General features: G+C 38.8%; 1 protein-coding gene across 1 annotated transcript in view; it reads left to right on the top strand.

Moving 5' to 3' along the window:
* The window catches only part of Ctf4 (Chromosome transmission fidelity 4), a 242784-nt gene that overhangs the window by 13888 nt on the left and 208289 nt on the right, over positions 1-20607 (top strand). Inside the window, 2 exon segments of the mRNA XM_070098498.1 lie at positions 6472-6623; positions 17926-18023. Of these exon segments, the coding sequence (XP_069954599.1) occupies positions 6472-6623; positions 17926-18023 (250 nt within the window).

Raw genomic sequence — 20607 nt, 5'->3', positions numbered from 1 at the left:
TGGTTCAATGAAGTGTTTGGCCCCAGTATGAAGAATTACCTCCTGGAAAAGAAATTGGATCTCAAGTGCCTCCTGCTAATGGATAATGCATCTGCTCATCCTCCAAACTTGGATGACCTAATTCTGGAGGAGTATGGGTTCATCACAGTATAGTTCTTGCCCCCTAATACCACTCCTCTCCTCCAGCCCATGGACCAGCAGATCATTTCAAACTTTAAAAAACTCTACACCAAAGCAATGTTTCAAAGGTGCTTTAATGTGAACTCAGACACTCGCTTGACCCTAAGAGTTTTGGAAAGATCACTTCAGTATCCTCCACTGCATAAGCCTTACAGGTAAGGCTTGGGAGGGAGTGACTACCAGGACTCTGAACTCTGCTTGGAGAAAACTGTGGCCAGATTGTGTCCACAAGAGGGATTTTGAAGAGTTTGGGGCTGACCCTGACGAGCCTATGGCAGTTGTAGAATCTATTGTGGCATTGGGGAGTTCCATGGGGTTGGATGTGAGTTTGGAGGATGTGGAAGAGTTGGTGGAGGACCACAACGAAGAACTAACCACTGAGGAGCTGCAAAAGCTTCAGCCGGAACAATAACAGACTGCAGCTCAGAATATTGCTGCAGAGGAGGAAGAGAGATGGAAGAAGTTGCCTTCTTCAGAAATTAAGGAGATTTTTGGAATGTGGGGTAGGATAGAGATTTATGGAGAAACATCACCCTGACAAGGCTGTTGCAAGCCATATCAGCAACTTGTACAGTGACAAAGTTGGCCCATTTTAGGAAAGTTTTAAACACCGCCCGGTAAAGGGTTAAAGACGAGACCTGAAGTGCAGCTCTGCTTCTTTTACTATAAACGAGTACAGTAAATTTTTGAAAGTCGCATGCTTTTTTTTTTTTTTAACCCTGTCACTGTCCAGGCCCCCGACCTGAAACTCGTCCACAGCATCCAAGAATTAAAAAACAAAACATCTTTTCGTATGAAATGGTAGAGAATTTTTTTCTGAAGGTAATAGAGCAAAAAAGTATGAAATTTGATGGAAAATTGATGAAATTATGCTTTCGAGAATTTTGCTGCACCAACGATAGTTACCCATTGGCGATTTTGCCCACTTTGAGCCCTATATTTTGCCCACTTTGAGCCCTATATTAGGCCAAATACATTGTTCCAGTCAACTAAATTCTTAGCTATTTAACTAATATGTCTTCCATTTTATTGATTGAGAGCAAGAAATCACCCAGCCAGCTATTTCAACTATCCAGTAAAGTGATCAGAAATTGGTAATTTGGCTATTTTCACACAAAATAAAAAAATTGCCAATTTAAAGTTAGGGTCCAAAATAAATAATGCAGGTATTCCTGGCACTAAAATAACATTTCCTCTGTTCATTAGTTATGTTTCCAGGCTTTACACATGAATTTCATTTTGATTTTTTATTCACACAAAGAATTTTTACTCACAAAAAAAAGATGATTTACTGTTATGCAGTAATGTAATAATTGTGTAAATTATATCAATGCATTTGTGAATATATATTAGACTCGCCACTTGGATGTGTATTGGACAAGTAACATGATTTGTTTACCCTTGAATATTGGCAAAAATCAAACTTTTCTGCTACTTTAAACTCAGTTTCAAGCTATTTTTAGTCCTGAACCAATCAGAATCATCCCAATATCTGTAATATATCTTCCATTCTATCACATGAGACCAAGAAACTGAGAACACATCCATAAAAACTATACGAAAATGCACCACAAAGTCGCTGTTTTAAACCAAAAACACTCGGTTTTTTCTCATGCATTGCATGCTGCAGGATTTTTTTATATGGTGCAGACTAGGCCCAGATTTATTGCTCACAGCTTATCTGAGTGAGCTGAGCTCATGGCATAGTAATACAGCACTGGCAGTGGCCTCAGACCTGTAGTACTGTGGCATGAACAATGGAAGGGTTAACACTGGCTGTCTCCCACCAAAGCAGCGTGACCCAAGAAGAAAGAAAAAACTGAAGTTTTTATTCTTTTTACAATTTTTTTCAACTAATTTGTTGTATCCCACCAATGCAGAGTGACCTAAAAAAAATGAAAGTTTATCTTTTTACACTTAGTAATTTATATAACAGAAGGGGTTACTAGCCTCTTGCTCCCGGCATTTTAGTCACCTCTTACGACATGCATGATTTACATAGGAAGGATGATGATAATATTTGTTTCTACAAGCATGGTTCACATGGGCAGCCATTAAGAACATAAGGAACACAGTAGCAGGCCTACTGGCCCATGTAAGGCAGGTCCAAGTCACCTTCTGGCTTAAACCAATGACCTACCTAGTCAGGTCAGGTCACATCCACTAAAGGAAAGGGCACGACATCAGACCTATTAGCACAAGCTAGTCAGATCCAGCTCACAACCACCCACACCCACTTATGTATTTATCCAACCTACTTTTAAAATTACATAACGTCTTAGCTTCTATAACTGTACTCGGGAGTTTGTTCCACTCATCCACAACTCTATTACCAAAAGAGTGATTTCCTATACAGTATCCTTCCTGAATATGAATTTTTCCAACTTAAAACCAATGCTGCTAGACCTGTCTAGGCTAGATATTTTTAGCACACTGTTTACATTCCCTTTATTTATTCCTGTTTTCCATTTCTACACCTCAGTCATATCCCCCCTAATTCTACGCCTTTCTAGAGAGTGCAGAGAGTGCATTAAAATAATCTTATAACATATATGCTATTGTAATTTTTACAGGACTTGGCTTGTGTTTCCAAAATATGTGATTTATCTTTACTTTTTCCTTTCCAATAGTAGCAGTAGTAGTTGGTCATGGAAATAATAGAACGATACAGATGTGCTTCTAGTATACAGTGGACCCTCGGCTAATGCCTCGCTTTGGCATAAAAAAATTGGCTAGGCTAACTGCCAAAAAACTCGGTTAAGAGCTTTCGTCCCAAACATGTTGGCACGGCGCCCTGAGTGGGCCCAGCCTCTCACTCCGTGTACTAGCCAGTGTGCCATTGTTTACAAAGTCAGTGAGGACAATTCCGTACATACATGCAATATATTTTGTATTGTTCCATTGTTTTTGGTGCTTATAACTGCTGAATAAGTCACCATGGGCCCCAAGAAAGCTTCTTTTGCCAGCCCTATGGTAAAGAATGTGAGAAATACATATAATTTAAGAAAAAGTTTGTAAAAAAATATGAAAGTGGTGGTGGTAGAGGGTGGTAGTGATGGTGGTAAAGGGTTGTAGTGGTGGTGGTAAAGGGTGGTAGTGATTGTGATGGTGGTAGAGGGTGATAGTGGTTGTGATGGTGGTAGAGGGTGATTGTGATGGTGGTAGAGGGTGGTAGAGGATGGTAGTTGATGGTGGTAGAGGGTTGTAGCGATTGTGATGGTGGTAGAAGGTGGTAGCGATGGTGGTAGAGGATGGTAGTGATGGTGGTAGAGGGTGGTAGCGATGGTGGTAGAGGGTGGAAGCGATTGTGATGGTGGTAGTGGGTGGAAGCGATTGTGATGGTGGTAGAGGGCGGTAGTGGTTGTGATGGTGGTATGGTAGGTTAAGGCATGGTGAGGCTGCCAGTTCTGACAAAAAAAAATGGCTGAAAAATATGTGCTGGACTTGAACCCTTTCAGGGTCGACAGGCCCTCTCAGAGACTTGTTCTCAGGGTCGCCCAAATTTCAAAAAAAAAAAAAAATATTTTTTCTTATGAAAAGATAGAGAATCTTTTCCCGATCATAATGGCACCAAAAGTATGAAATTTGACGGAAAACTTATGGAATTATGCTCTCAAGAAGTTAGCGGTCTCGACGATGTTTACGCATCGGCGATTTTACCCACTTTGAGCCCTATTTTCGGCTAATTCCACTGTACTGGTTGACAAAAATCATGAATATTTCGCTAGAACTCCATTTTTTTCTATCGAATGAGTGCAAGAAACCACCCATTTACCGATTTCAACTATCCAATACGGTGGTCAGAATTTAGCAATTTTGCCAATTTCACACATTTCAAAAGATGCCAATTTCCAAATAGGGTCCAGAATAAACAAGAAAGACATTTCTGGCACTAAAATGACATTTCCTCTGTTCATTAGTCATGTCCCAATGCCCCTCTTACATTCTTTTGCTTTCCACTTTGGATTTTTATTCTCACAAAAAAATAGATTTACTGTTATGCAGACTACTGCATTAGTGTAAAAAAATGGTATAAATAATATCGGCGCACTTGTGAAAGAATATTAGACTCGCCAGTTGACGTGTATTGGAGGCTTAGCATGATTTGTTTACTTTTGAATTTTGGTAAAAATCGAACATTTCTGCTACTTTGAGCTCAATTTCAAGGTACTTTTCATTGTAAAATCAGTCAAAATCATCTCAATTTTTGTGTAATATGTCTTCCATTCTATAAAATGAGACCAGGAAAACTAGAATACAACAATAAATACCATACGAAAATACAGTGCAAATTCGCTGTTTTAATCCAAAAACACGGTCAAAGTTTTTTTTTTTTCTCATTATGCACTGTGTGCTGCAGGATTTTTTTTATACTGCGCACACTGACCACATAGACCCATTCTTTCATATGTAGGCCTACCAGCTTTCTCTCGCTAGATTTGACGAGTAACGTTTTGTTTGGTCTCTGGTTATGTGACCCATTCTGTACTGTTTTTCATATTGGTGTTTTGTATTTATGGATTTGAGAATGCTGGGTGTTAGCCAGGGACTGTTCAGTCTCTTAGCTGTCATCTGTTTAGTTTTTTTTAGGGCAGTGCTTGTTATAGAGGTATTGGGTCTTTTTTAGAAAATTATTAATACATTCGTCAATATCTGTATAGATTTCTAGCTCAGTGTGCCAATCAATGTTTGCTACTGCTGTTGTGAAGTTATTAATGGCTGCCTCATTGTGAAGTCTGAAGGTGACTTTAGTAGTGTCTTGGGGTAGTTTACCAAGAGTTGTTATGAGGAAAGTAGGGTAGTGGTCTGTGGTATTATCTGTAATTATGCCTGATTTTAAAGGGGATATGGTGTTGGTCCAGATGTGGTCAAGTAGGGAAACACTAGTCTCTGTAACTCTTGTAGGTTTTGTTACTGTTGGTAGTAACATACAGTTACTCATTGTGTTTGTGAATTCAGTAACGTGTGGGTCCTGGTCTTGCAGGAGATTTATATTGAAGTCACCTGAGAGTAGTAAGTGATCTTTGTTCATGCGTGCATCAGTTATCATACTTCCTAGGTTTTGACTAAATTGGCTAATGTTTGACTGTGGAACTCTGTAGATGTTTATCAATGTGAGAGGTTTTTGTAGGTATTTGGATTTGAATTTAGCTATTATATATTCCCCATGTTCATCCCTTGTGCAAGTATTAGTGATACATTCTAGTTGGTCTGAGTAGTATATGGCTGTGCCACCCCCTTGTTGGTCTGGTCTACAGTTGTGTATGGCTGTGTAACCAGGAATGGCATAGACATCTGTACTATCAGGCTTTAGCCAGGTTTCAGTTAGTGTAATGATGGACATATTGGCATGTAAGGAATTTAGTAATGCTATGAGGTCATCGTAATGCTTGCTTAAAGATCTGATATTGTAATTAAAGATAGTTATGTTGTTGTTGGCACTGAGAAGTGCCTTTGATTGTTCTGCAGTGTAGTAATTACAGTAACTGTTTGATTCATTTAAGTCATTAAATAAGAGGTTGGTATCAGGATCAATGCTTGTAATCATAAGATTTGTAGTGAATCTATAGTTAGAATTAAGTATAAAACAAAGTAAATAGTCTTAAGCTAAAAAATAGCACCTGAATTATTTAACAAATGTAAAATAATGAGCTAAGGTATTTTTTTTTTTTTTTAAGCTAAAATAAAGGAGACAATATAAAAGGGACTAATACAAATAAAGTGATGATCAAATAATGGAGCTTGGGAATATGATAGTAGGTAGTACTATAAAGGTAATTTTTTAAAGTTAGAATTATAGTATAAAATTATAATATAAAAGGGACTAATATAGGTTGTGGTGAACAATAAAGTGGTAATCAAATAAATGAGCTTTGGAATATAATGGCAAAATTGTGAACTTATTCTACTTTAGCACCTGAGAATAGCACCTTGATTATTTTAACAATTGTGAATATATAAACTAGGGTAGTTATATAAAGCTAAAATAAAGGAGAAAATATTTAAGGGACTAAAATTAAGTAATGGTAAACAAAGTTAAATGGACAGATGGTAGGAATTATAATATAAACTTATAATATAAAAATACAATTTGAAATGGTACTTGCAATTGCACTAGAGTCTGGTATAGGTTGTTGACAAGATCAAGATTATAACTAGATTTAAATTGACAAAATAAAATTCACAATTAAAGTACCAAAAGAATAATAGTAAAAAAATAGCAATGGTAATGTCTTGGTTTACACCTTGAATATGAGTTTTGATCGACACTAATTGTTTATATTCACCCAGAATGGTTGTTTCCTGGTTGGCACAGACAGTAATCTGGTTCAAGCATATACAATGGACGAGGGTGCCCCAGATGGCATCATTACTCGATTTACCGCTCCTCCGACCCACATTGTTGTTGGCAAAGATGGCAGGAGAGTAGCATGTGCAGGCAGGTATTTCAATGTTCTTTTATGTACTATGGGAAGTGGTGGCATTGCTTGTGATGAATGTGAGGGTGGTATTACTTGTGATAGATGTGGTGGGGGGTTTTACTTGTAATAAGTGCAGTGGTATTACTTGTGATAGATGTGGTGGGGGTTTTACTTATAATAGATGTGGTAGTGTTACTTGTGATAGATGTGGTGGAGGGTATTACTTGTAATAGATTTAGTGGTATTACTTGTAATAGATATGGTGGTATTACTTGTGATAGATGTGGTAGTAGTACTTGTGATAGATGTGGTGGTATTACTTACAATAGATGTGGTGATGGTGGTTATTATGATGAATGATGGACACCACCTGAAGACTCTGTGATAGAAATAAGCTAATAGGTAGGTTAGTAATGTACTACAAATTATATTTGTATAAAGTGGAGTACAGTATAATATACAGTTAAGGTGATCAACATAAATAACTACTTTATAGAAAGCTCCTTATTATGCAAGGTATTTCAGGCAGCTATAAAACTAAATTATGATTAATAGTAGTACATATGAGAATAAAAATGATTTTTTTTATTGGAGATATTTAGCAATTCAGTAAAACATATAATTAGTGATACATTAATGATGAAGCTAGGTATACGAGTTGAAGTAATGATAGACAAGGACAGGAACAATACATGTTGAAAGAACTGTTCATCATGGAGGTATGCCATCTTGTCATAGGCATGTGAAACACTCCTGGTGCACGTTTTGCATACTGGGAGAAATGCTGTCGCAAGCATTTAAGATGGAATTTTTACTTGCCATTCAGTATTTGCTTATTTCTGATTTTCTTATTTGTTTCCTAATATTTCTCATTCCTGTAATATTTTTTTCCCAACTTATTGAGGCCTAAACTGAGACTGGGGAGAATGTTCCCTAACTGTGGCCAGAGAAAGGTAGTTTTTAAGGGGGGAAATGCTTAATTCCTACGGAAAGCTGCAAATCAGCGAGCTTGGGATGTTGATATAGGTCTGGTTGACCAGGCATTCAAAAATTGAGTCTGTTGTTAAGTTAGGTTCTGAGGTTGCAATTCACAACAGGTCACAGGTTTGCTATGGGTGAATAAGACGAATTGGTCTTCTATATTTAAATTACAGGAGGGGCCCCAGTTTATGGTGATTTGCTAATACAGCAGCTTTAAATTACACCTAAATGTTTGTTTATGTGGCACCTGATTCACTATCATGGCCTGACGCTCCTGGCTAGATGTCCGCATGTCATTTTCTTTCAGTTTGTTTATATTCTCTGTGGCCGCATCTATCGTGATTCTGTCTGGAGACTCCAAAGTTTCGAGAGTTTTAAAGTTATTACATATGAAATCACTATTTCTACATTACAGTGGCATCCCAGGGTAATTGTGACAAAAAGAGGAGTTGTAAGGCTCTTACTTTAAGCGCGAGGGAATAGCTAAAAGTGTCTCACTAATGTCAAAGACTCAATAACATAAGAAGCACGTCGCTCTGGGGTTCTATAAATGTGGTACTGTATATTTAGTTTATTATAGACATTTTCGTTAATCCATCAATGACATATTTTTCAAAATTATGTAAGAAATGCGTTACATATCGTATAAATGTAATACAGCCTCTCCTCAACGGCGAGATTCTGTTCCTAAGAGTAGGTCGGTAAGCGAATTGGTTAAGTGAGGAGCATACTATACTAGTAGTGGATTTGTGTCAACCATCTTTAGATTTTTTTTTATGTCACCATTGCACCATTTATAACATTTCTGGTATATTTTTAAATGTATATACAGTAGTGTACTGTATACAGCCTTTCCTTACTGAAAGACGGAGTTCTGTTCCTAAGAACTTGTTGGTAAACGAATTCGTCTCTAAGTGGGAATCATACTATAATGGTAGTGGGTTTGTGTCATTCACATGCTTCTGAATACAGAAGCATACAAAGTATTTATGAAACGTGTACCATTGAGGAAACCCAGAGGAAGATCAGATATAGAGAGAGAGCGTAGGAGATGGTACAGAAGAAGAAAACGGGTTACTGAACTGCTTAACCCTTTCAGGGTCTGTCCTGTAGATCTACGGCTTTACGTTCAGGGTCCAAACCGTAGATCTACGTCATGAGCTCAGCTCACTCTGATAAACTGTGAGTGGTACATTTGGGCCTAGATATGAGAGAATACATCTATGTGGTATGTGTGCACCACATAAAACAAATCCTGCAGCACACTGTGTATAATGAGAGAGAAAAACTGGGACCATGATTTTCGATTAAAACAGCGACTTTGCAGTATTTTTTTGTATGTTTTTTTATAGTTGTATTTGCGATTTCTTGGTCTCATTTGATAGAATGAAAGACATATTACAGAAATAGAGATGATTTTGATTGGTTTTAGCACTGGAAATGGCTTGAAACTGAACTCAAAGTAGCGGAAATGTTAAATTTTTGCTGATGTTCAAGAGTAAACAAACGACCTCACACGTCTAATACACGCCACCTCGTGGGTCTAATATACATTCACAAATGTGGTAATGATATTTATACAATTATTACAATATTGCATAACAGTAAATTATTTTTTGGTGTGGATAAAAATTCATTATGTGAATAAAAAATCAAAATGGAATCTATTTGTAAAGCCTCAAAACGTAACTAATGAACAGAAGAAATGTTAGTTTAGTGCCAGGAATACCTACATTGTTTATTCTGGACCCTATTTTGAAATTGGAATATTTTGAACTTTGTGTTAAATTGGCCAAATTACCAACTTCCGATCACTTTATTTTGTAGTTGAAACAGTTGACTTGGCGATTTCTTGTGCTCAATCGATAGAATAGAAGTAATACTAGTGAAATAGCTAAGAATTTGGTCGACTGGAATAATGTAATTGGCCTAAAATGGGAGTCTAAGTCGGCAAAATCGCCTATTCGTAAATATCGCTGACACATCAAAATTCGCGAGAACATAATTTCGTCAATTTTCCATCAAATTTCGTACTTTTTATTTTATTACCTTCACAAAAAGTTTCTCAAGCATTTCATTAGAAAAAATAACTAATTTTTTTTTTTTAAATTCTTGGACACTGGGGCACCACTTCGGATTTTGGCCTTGGACCCTGAAGGGGTTGAAAACACAAATATGCTACAACAGAGGAAAGATAGACTTAGCAGAGAGATCACTGAATAAGAGCAAAAACTTAGGATGTCATACCTCACAGAAGAAGTACAAAAGGGAACAAAAGGCCATACAGGATATTGCAAGAAATCCAGAATATTTCTATTCCTATGCAAAATCCAAGCTAAGAACTACCTGTAGAGTTGGACCACTACTGAGAGCAGACTCGTATACTGACGATGAACAGGAAATGAGTGAAATCCTAAAAGAACAGTATGAGTCGGTGTTCAGCAACCCACTAAATGACAGCAAGGGAGAAAATGCAGAAATATTTTTCACTCCAGAAGGCCGCACAGACCAACTAACTGACATTAGCACAATTCCCATAGATTTCGAAAAAGAAATGGAAAACATGCCCACTTACTCAGCACCTGGACCAGATTCATGGAATGCTCTATTTATAAAGAAGTGCAAAGTACCACTAACATGAGCCCTCAGTATTTTTGGAGAATGAGCTTAGATCTAGGTGAAATATAGGAGGCCTTAAAGAGTGCAGACATAGCTCCTTTGCACAAGGGAGGTAGTAGAGCACTAGCTAAAAATTACAGACCAGTAGCCCTAACCTCTTGCGTCATAAAAATCTTCGAAAGAGTGATGAGATGGCAGGTTACAAATTTCATGGACCAGCACAACCAACATAACCCGAATCAGCATGGTTTTAGAGCAGGACGATCGTGTCTGTCACAGCTGCTGAACCATTATGACAGAATTACGGAGGCACTGGAAGACAACCAAAACGCAGATGTGATTTACACAGATTTTGCAAAGGCGTTTGACAAATGCGATCGTGGAGTGATAGTGCACAAAATGAAGGCCATGGGCATTATGGGGAAGGTAGGCAGATGGATTTTCGGTTTCCAAACACACAGAACACAAAAAGTAGTAGTGAACAGGGCAAGATCCAGCATCAGCGAGGTCAAAAGCTCAGTGCCCCAAGGCACTGTCCTGGCACCTCTGCTGTTCCTCATCCTCATAGCAGACATAGACAAAAACACCCAGCACACTTTTGTATCATCATTTGCAGATGACACTAAAATAAACATGAAAGTCAGTATGGTAGAGGACATTGAAAAAGTACAGGAAGACATAAACAGGGTTTTCCAGTGGGCAGTGGAGAACATGACATTCAATGGTGATAAGTTCCAGCTGTTTAGGTATGGAAAGAATGAACTCAAAAGGAGCACTATACACAAAACTCAAGAGGGTCACCAAATAGAAAGTAAGGAACACGTAAAAGACCTAGGAATAATTATGCCAGCGGACCTTACAAGACAAAGATCACGACAGCCAGGAAGATGACTGGGTGGGTATTGAGAACTTTCAAAACAAGGGAAACAATGCCGATGGTGACACTGTTCAAATCGCTAGTGCTCCCTCACTTAGAATATTGCTCAGTGCTGACGGCCCCGTTCAGGGCAGGAAAAATATCGGAGCTGGAACAAATACAGAGATCGTTTATGGCTCACATTGAGCCAGTAAAGCACCTAAACTACTGGGAACGCCTGCAAGTCTTGAACATGTACTCATTGGAGCGGAGGAGAGAGAGGTACATGATAATATATACCTGGAAGGTACTCGAGGGCTTGGTCCCAAATCTGCACACTGCCATAACAACATACTGGAGTGAGAGATATGGGAGGAAGTGTAAAATAAACCCAGTGAGGAGCAGGGGTGCGGTGGGGACAATACGGGAACACTGTATCAACATCTGGGGTCCCAGACTTTTCAACATCTTACCAGAAGATATCAGAAACACTGCTGGAACAAGTGTTGAAGCCTTCAAGAGAAAACTAGACAAGTATCTCCACCAGGCTAACCAGCACCATTCTGAAATCCATTGACAAGAAACACCAATATGAAAAGCAATATAGACAGGGCTTAATACGCAAAGATATTCTTAAACACTATTCATCAGTTCTCACCAAAGTAATAAAGAAAGCCAAACAACTGTACTACTCCAGTAGATTCACAGACACTAGAGGAGATATAAAAAAGACCTGGAAAACACTCTCTCAGATTCTAGGGACCCACAAACTGAAAAAAACCAAGAATATTGTCCTAACTAAACCTAATGAAACACCACTACATCCCACTGACACAGCTAACAAGATAAACGACTTCTTCTCAACCATAGGATCTAATCTCGCCAATAAAATACCACATACTAATGCCCATGCCGGGGACTACCTAGATGGGAATTTCCCAAATACCTTCTATCTTGCACCAACTGAGCCCTCGGAAGTCACCGAGATTATAAAGTCACTTAAAAACAACTCAGGGAATCTGTCTCATGTCCCACCATTACTGTACAAGCGAGCGGCCCATATCCTTTCGCATGCTATTTCATTACTTTTTAACAAGTCACTAGAAACTAGCACCTTCCCGAAACTACTCAAGATGGCAAGGGTTACACCAATACATAAAGGTGGTGACCCTACAGACTTAAACAACTATAGGCCAATATCAGACTTACCGTTGCTATCCAAAATCTTTGAGAAACTCGTGCACAGGAGACTATATTCATTTATAACAGCACAAAACATACTCAACCCCTGCCAATTTGGATTTAGGAAAAATAAAAGCACTAATGATGCAATCATAAAAATGCTAGATCTGCTTTACACAGCATTGGAAAATAAGGAATATCCACTAGGAATTTTTATTGACCTAAGAAAAGCTTTTGACACAGTAGACCACGACATCCTACTCCACAAACTTGACCATTATGGTATAAGAGGCCATGCGCTTGCTTATTTCAAATCTTACCTTACTAATAGGTATCAGTATGTTACCATTAAAGACACAGCATCAACAACACGGCCACTTGATACTGGAGTTCCGCAGGGAAGTGTCCTTGGTCCCCTGCTCTTCCTCATATACATCAATGATCTTCCAAACGTATCCCAACACCTGAAACCCATTCTCTTTGCTGACGACACGACTTATGTCATCTCTCACCCTAATCTTGCCACCCTCAACACCATTGTTAACGAGGAGCTGATCAAAATATCGACTTGGATGACAGCCAATAAACTTACGCTTAACACTGACAAAACCTACTATATTATGTTTGGTAGCAGAGCAGGAGATGCACAAATTAACATTAAGATCGACAACACTCTAATTACCAAACATATTTTATATTTTATTATCACACTGGCCGATTCCCACCAAGGCAGGGTGGCCCGAAAAAGAAAAACTTTCACCATCATTCACTCCATCACTGTCTTGCCAGAAGGGTGCTTTACACTACAGTTTTTAAACTGCAACATTAACACCCCTCCTTCAGAGTGCAGGCACTGTACTTCCCATCTCCAGGACTCAAGTCCGGCCTGCCGGTTTCCCTGAACCCCTTCATAAATGTTACTTTGCTCACACTCCAACAGCACGTCAAGTATTAAAAACAATTTGTCTCCATTCACTCCTATCAAACACGCTCACGCATGCCTGCTGGAAGTCCAAGCCCCTCGCACACAAAACCTCCTTTACCCCCTCCCTCCAACCTTTCCTAGGCCGACCCCTACCCCGCCTTCCTTCCACTACAGACTGATACACTCTTGAAGTTACTCTGTTTCGCTCCATTCTCTCCACATGTCTGAACCACCTCAACAACCCTTCCTCAGCCCTCTGGACAACAGTTTTGGTAATCCCGTACCTCCTCCTAACTTCCAAACTACGAATTCTCTGCATTATATTCACACCACACATTGCTCTCAGACATGACATCTCCACTGCCTCCAGCCTTCTCCTCGCTGCAACATTCATCACCCATGCTTCACACCCATATAAGAGCGTTGGTAAAACTGTACTCTCATACATTCCCCTCTTTGCCTCCAAGGACAAAGTTCTTTGTCTCCACAGACTCCTAAGTGCACCACTCACCCTTTTCCCCTCATCAATTCTATGATTCACCTCATCTTTCATAGACCCATTCGCTGACACGTCCACTCCCAAATATCTGAATACATTCACCTCCTCCATACTCTCTCCCTCCAATCTGATATTCAATCTTTCATCGCCTAATCTTTTTGTTATCCTCATAACCTTACTCTTTCCTGTATTCACTTTCAATTTTCTTCTTTTGCACACCCTACCAAATTCATCCACCAATCTCTGCAACTTCTCTTCAGAATCTCCCAAGAGCATAGTGTCATCAGGAAAGAGCAACTGTGACAACTCCCGCTTTATGTGTGATTCTTTATCTTTTAACTCCACGCCTCTTGCCAAGACCCTTGCATTTACTTCTCTTACAACCCCATCTATAAATATATTAAACAACCATGGTGACATCACACATCCTTGTCTAAGGCCTACTTTTACTGGGAAATAATTTCCCTCTTTCCTACATACTCTAACTTGAGCCTCACTATCCTCGTAAAAACTCTTCACTGCTTTCAGTAACCTACCTCCTACACCATACACCTGCAACATCTGCCACATTGCCCCCCTATCCACCCTGTCATACGCCTTTTCCAAATCCATAAATGCCACAAAGACCTCTTTAGCCTTATCTAAATACTGTTCACTTATATGTTTCACTGTAAACACCTGGTCCACACACCCCCTACCTTTCCTAAAGCCTCCTTGTTCATCTGCTATCCTATTCTCCGTCTTACTCTTAATTCTTTCAATAATAACTCTACCATACACTTTGCCAGGTATACTCAACAGACTTATCCCCCTATAATTTTTGCACTCTCTTTTATCCCCTTTGCCTTTATACAAAGGAACTATGCATGCTCTCTGCCAATCCCTAGATACCTTACCCTCTTCCATACATTTATTAAATAATTGCACCAACCACTCCAAAACTATATCCCCACCTGCTTTTAACATTTCTATCTTTATCCCATCAATCTCGGCTGCCTTACCCCCTTTCATTTTACCTACTGCCTCACGAACTTCCCCCACACTCACAACTGGCTCTTCCTCACTCCTACAAGATGTTGTTCCTCCTTGCCCTATACACGAAATCACAGCTTCCCTAACTTCATCAACATTTAACAATTCCTCAATATTCCCTCCATCTTCCCAATACCTCTAACTCTCCATTTAATAACTCTCCTCTCCTATTTTTAACTGACAAATCCATTTGTTCTCTAGGCTTTCTTAACTTGTTAATCTCACTCCAAAACTTTTTCTTATTTTCAACAAAATTTGTTGATAACATCTCATCCACTCTCTCATTTGCTCTCTTTTTACATTGCTTCACCACTCTCTTAACCTCTCTCTTTTTCTCCATATACTCTTCCCTCCTTGCATCACTTCTACTTTGTACCAGACATAATGAGGGCAAATTCCTAGGCCTATACCTTGACAACAACCTGAATTTCAGCACCCATATCCAACACATAACCAAAAAAGTATCCAAAACAGTTGGGATCCTCTCCAAGTTACGATACTACGTGCCGCAAAATGCCCTTCTCACACTATACCACTCACTTATTTATCCATACCTCACCTATGCTATTTGTGCTTGGGGATCAACTGCAGCAACACACCTAAAGCCAATAATAACCCAACAAAAAGAATAATCACTATATCCCATCCCTGGCAACACCCCCCCCCCCCACTCTTCATAGATCTAAACTTATTCCCTGTTCAGTACATCCACACTTACTACTGTGCAATCTACATCTACAGGACCTTAAACTCCAATATCAACCTTGACCTAAAATGCTTTCTTGATAGTTGTGACAGAACCCACAGGCATAACACCAGACACAAACATCTCTACGACATTCCCCATGTCCGACTAAACCTTTACAAAAATTCAATGTATGTCAAAGGCCCTAAAATCTGGAACACCCTACCTGAGAACTCTAGAACTGCAGACACATTCATCACCTTCAAAACTACCATTAGAAAACATCTTATCTCCCTGATAAACCCCATCAACTAACTACACGAATACCACCTTGTGGTTCACACTTAACACTCACTCACCCATTTGACCATAAACAGAAATATTAATCTCAATCTTAAAATAATGAATCCTGTGATACTCCAATACTGAAACTATGTACTGTGCCAAAACAAAAGCATTCACATTGCTAAACTCACAAACTAGTATTTAGTCACTTAGCCATAATACCAACTTACCTCATAATTTGTAATATTTTAAAATAAAAAATTAAACTAAGTCTGCCCGAAATGCCTAGCCATGCTAGGCGTTCTAGTGGTACACTCTGTAATCATTATTTAACTACATGTAAACCACACAACAAACAAATTCTGTAAATTCAACATTGTAATCTTTATAGAGAACAAGCTTTGAATTTGAAAGGTGCCAGATCAACCAGGCTGTGATAGATATGTGGGGCAGCGGGCCTCCAGCAGCAACAGCCTGATTGACCAGGCGAGCCCCAGATGAGCCTGGCACATGGCCGGGCTCAGAGAGTAGATACTCTCTCGAAATTCTTCAAAGGTATATCAAAGGTATTGTTTTAATGTCACCTTTGCACCATTTATAGCATTTCTAGTATATTTTTAAATGTTTATACAGTAATGTACTGTATATTGTAATAAAGAGAATAGAGGAAATCATCTCTAATATACATTATTTAGGTATGTATATTGGTTACATAGCCCATCATAAGTCCGAGTTGTCAGTAAACGAGTACGTCGCTAAGTGAGGAGAGGCTGTATTGTAATAAACAGAATAGAGGAAATCAACTTCAATATACATTATTTAGGTTTGCATGCTGGTTGGAGAGCTGGTTGTAAGTTTGAGTGGTTGGTCATTGAATACATTGCTAAGTGAGGAGAAGCAGTACAGACCACCATACTGAAAGAAATTGACATTATAGTGAGTTGTAGTAGCCAGGCGGGCACAAAGGAGTGTATGACATTAATTACAATAAGACGTCTCTAGTTCACTACCACCAGAGAAACTGTGTATTACCGGTGGTAACTGTAGAAAACTCACCTTTCATATGCCTTCACTCATAAATAGCTTCACTCTCTCTCTAAAGGGGATGTTGCTTTTATGCAGACTACTTCATTTATGTAAAGATAATTTGTTTTGTCACTAGTCGCTCCCAGTTGGATGTCTAATACCTGTCCAACTGGCTGTTTAATGCATGTCCATCCGACCGTCTATTATGTGTCCACGTAAACACTGACATTAGATGCTTCTTACTTAATGACAGAGTTCCGTTCCTAAGACCACGTCAGTAAGCAAATTCATCACTAAGTGAGGAGCATTCTATAGTGGTAGTGGTTTTGTATCAACCATCTTTGATTTTGTGTTAATGTCATCTTTGCACCATTTATAACATACTGGTATATTTTTAAATGTTTATACAGTAGTGCACTGTATATTGTAATAAACAGAATAGAAATCAGCTCTAATATACATTTTTTAGGCTTGAATACTGTAAGAGAGCCCATTGTAAGTCCGAGTTGTCAGTAAACGAGTACGTTGCTAAATGAGGAGAGGCTGTATACATTTATGGAGCATTTTCCCCACAGTGCTCTTTACATCATATACAGACTATCTTCACATTAATGCAGTAGCCTGCATAACAGTTGTCATGAGCCAGGGTGTGTGGTTGGTGATTCAGTCAGGTTACAGAATTTGTGCACTCTGCATCTATGTATTCTGACAATTTTGCAGAGTTGCAAATTCACCACTCATTATGTATAAGCTAAGGACAAAAATATTTTAAGGTAAGTAATGTGTGTGTATTGTACATTTATTTTACTTTCATGTCATTTTTATAGGCCTAGCTCTATTGTACACTTAATATATGATAGTGTAAATATGTCAGGCATTTGTTATGTATTTAAAAATAAAAAAAAAAAGGGTGGTTCACTTTGCATTGAGTTTTGCTGTATGGCAATAGCCTGGAACCTAACCTGCCATGTATTCAGGGTTCTCCTGTAGCTGTAAGGATAAATGCTGTGGCAGAGTGCATACTGTTCAACAAAGGATTCACTTACAGTTGTGTTTGATAGTTGTGTTTACATTTGCATTTGACAAAATCTTTCTAGCATTTCTTTATTGTGTTACCTTACCCTGAAATTGTCAAAAAAAATAAAAAAGGGATTTGGTGTATAGGTTTGAAGATAAATTCAGTTATATATAGTGATTCCAGTGAAGGTTCCTCAAATAGTTCTTCCTTGGCAGTGACATGACGATCCGTGTGCACGATACAGTGGCTTACAAGGACACAGTGTTTTCAGGTCACCAAGCTCCTGTGCTCTCTCTTGCTATTGACCCTAAAGGTGACTATATTTTACCTGTTATTTTTAAAAAATTATTTGCTGTTAGTTTTTTTAATTGGCAGTAAATCTTGTAATGATGTATAAACTCTTTTTAAATTGCATCATATCAGGTCATTTTGTATTTCCAAGAATTACTGCTGGGCTACAGTTCTGGGGTTAGACCTTTTAACACAGTTTAAGGGAAGCCTTCTCACACTATACCATTCATTCATTTATCCATACCTCACCTATGCTATTTGTGCTTGGGGATCAACTGCAGCAACACACCTAAAGCCAATAATAACCCAACAAAAAGCTGCAGTAAGAATAATCACTAAATCCCATCCCTGGCAACCCCTCCCCCACTATTCATAGATCTAAACTTACTCTCTGTTCAGAGCATCCACACTTACTACTGTGCAATCTACATCTACAGGACCTTAAATTCCAATATTAACCTTGACGTAAAATGCTTTCTTGATAGTTGTGACAGGACCCACAGGCATAACACCGGACACAAACATCTCTATGACATTCCCTGTGTCTGACTAAACCTTCACAAAAATTCTATGTATGTGAAAGGGCCTAAAATCTGGAACACCCTGCCTGAAAGCTCTAGAACTGCAGACACATTCATCACTTTCAAAACTACCGTTAGACAACATCTTATCTCCCTGATACACCCCGACAACTAACTACATGAAAACCACCTGTTCACACTTAACTCGCTCACCCACTTGACTATAATCACAGAAATACGAATCTTAATCATAAAATAATGAATCCTAACTAGTCATAAGTTTGCCTGTGATAATACAATATAGAACCTGTGTTTTTTTTTTGTTTTTGTTTTTTTCAACAAGTCGGCAGTCTCCCACCGAGGCAGGGTGACCCAAAAAAGAAAGAAAATCCCCAAAAAAGAAAATACTTTCATCATTCAACACTTTCACCACACTCACACATTATCACTGCTTTTGCAGAGGTGCTCAGAATACAACAGTTTAGAAGCATATACGTATAAAGATACACAACATATCCCTCCAAACTGCCAATATCCCAAACCCCTCCTTTAAAGTGCAGGCATTGTACTTCCCATTTCCAGGACTCAAGTCCGACTATATGAAAATAACCGGTTTCCCTGAATCCCTTCACTAAATATTACCCTGCTCACACTCCAACAGATTGTCAGGTCCCAAGTATCATTCGTCTCCATTCACTCCTATCTAACACGCTCACGCACGCTTGCTGGAAGTCCAAGCCCCTCGCCCTTTAACCTCCGTTACCCCCTCTTTCCAACCCTTTCGAGGACGACCCCTACCCCTCCTTCCTTCCCCTATAGATTTATATGCTTTCCATGTCATTCTACTTTGATCCATTCTCGCTAAATGACCAAACCACCTTTACAACCCCTCTTCTGCCCTCTGACTAATGCTTTTATTAACTCCACACCTTCTCCTAATTTCCACACTCCGAATTTTCTGCATAATATTTACACCACACATTGCCTTTAGACAGGACATCTCCACTGCCTCCAACCGTCTCCTCGCTGCTGCATTTACCACCCAAGCTTCACATCCATATAAGAGTGTTGGTACTACTATATTTTCATACATTCCCTTCTTTGCCTCCATAGATAACGTTTTTTGACTCCACATATACCTCAATGCACCACTCCCCTTTTTTCCCTCATCAATTCTATGATTACCCTCATCCTTCATAAATCCATCCGCCGACACGTCAACTCCCAAGTATCTGAAAACATTCACTTCTTCCATACTCCTCCTCCCCAATTTGATATCCAATTTTTCTTTATCTAAATCATTTGACACCCTCATCACCTTACTCTTTTCTATGTTCACTTTCAACTTTCTACCTTTACACACATTCTCAAACTCATCCACTAACCTTTGCAATTTTTCTTTAGAATCTCCCATAAGCACAGTATCATCAGCAAAAAGTAACTGTGTCAATTCCCATTTTGAATTTGATTCCCCATAACTTAATCCCACCCCTCTCCCGAACACCCTAGCATTTACTTCTTTTACAACCCCATCTATAAATATATTAAACAACCATGGTGACATTACACATCCCTGTCTAAGACCTACTTTTACCGGGAAGTAATCTCCCTCTCTTCTACACACCCTAACCTGAGCCTCACTATCCTCATAAAAGCTCTTTACAGCATTTAGTAACTTACCACCTATTCCATATACTTGCAACATCTGCCACATTGCTCCTCTATCCACTCTATCATATGCCTTTTCTAAATCCATAAATGCAATAAAAACTTCCCTACCTTTATCTTAATACTGTGCACATATATGCTTCAATGTAAACACTTGATCTACACATCCCCTACCCACTCTGAAGCCTCCTTGCTCATCCGCAATCCTACATTCTGTCTTACCTCTAATTCTTTCAATTATAACCCTACCGTATACTTTTCCTGGTATACTCAGTAAACTTAGTCCTCTATAATTTTTACAGTCTCTTTTGTCCCCTTTCCCTTTATATAAAGGGACTATACATGCTCTCTGCCAATCCCTAGGTACCTTCCCCTCTTTCATACATTTATTAAACAAAAGTGCCAACCACTCCAACA

The sequence above is a fragment of the Cherax quadricarinatus genome, chromosome 62 (assembly GCF_038502225.1).
Source record: "Cherax quadricarinatus isolate ZL_2023a chromosome 62, ASM3850222v1, whole genome shotgun sequence".
Classification (NCBI taxonomy): Eukaryota; Metazoa; Arthropoda; class Malacostraca; order Decapoda; family Parastacidae; genus Cherax; species Cherax quadricarinatus.
Note: the sequence above shows the minus strand (reverse complement) of the source record. Positions and strands in the feature narration are given on the sequence as shown.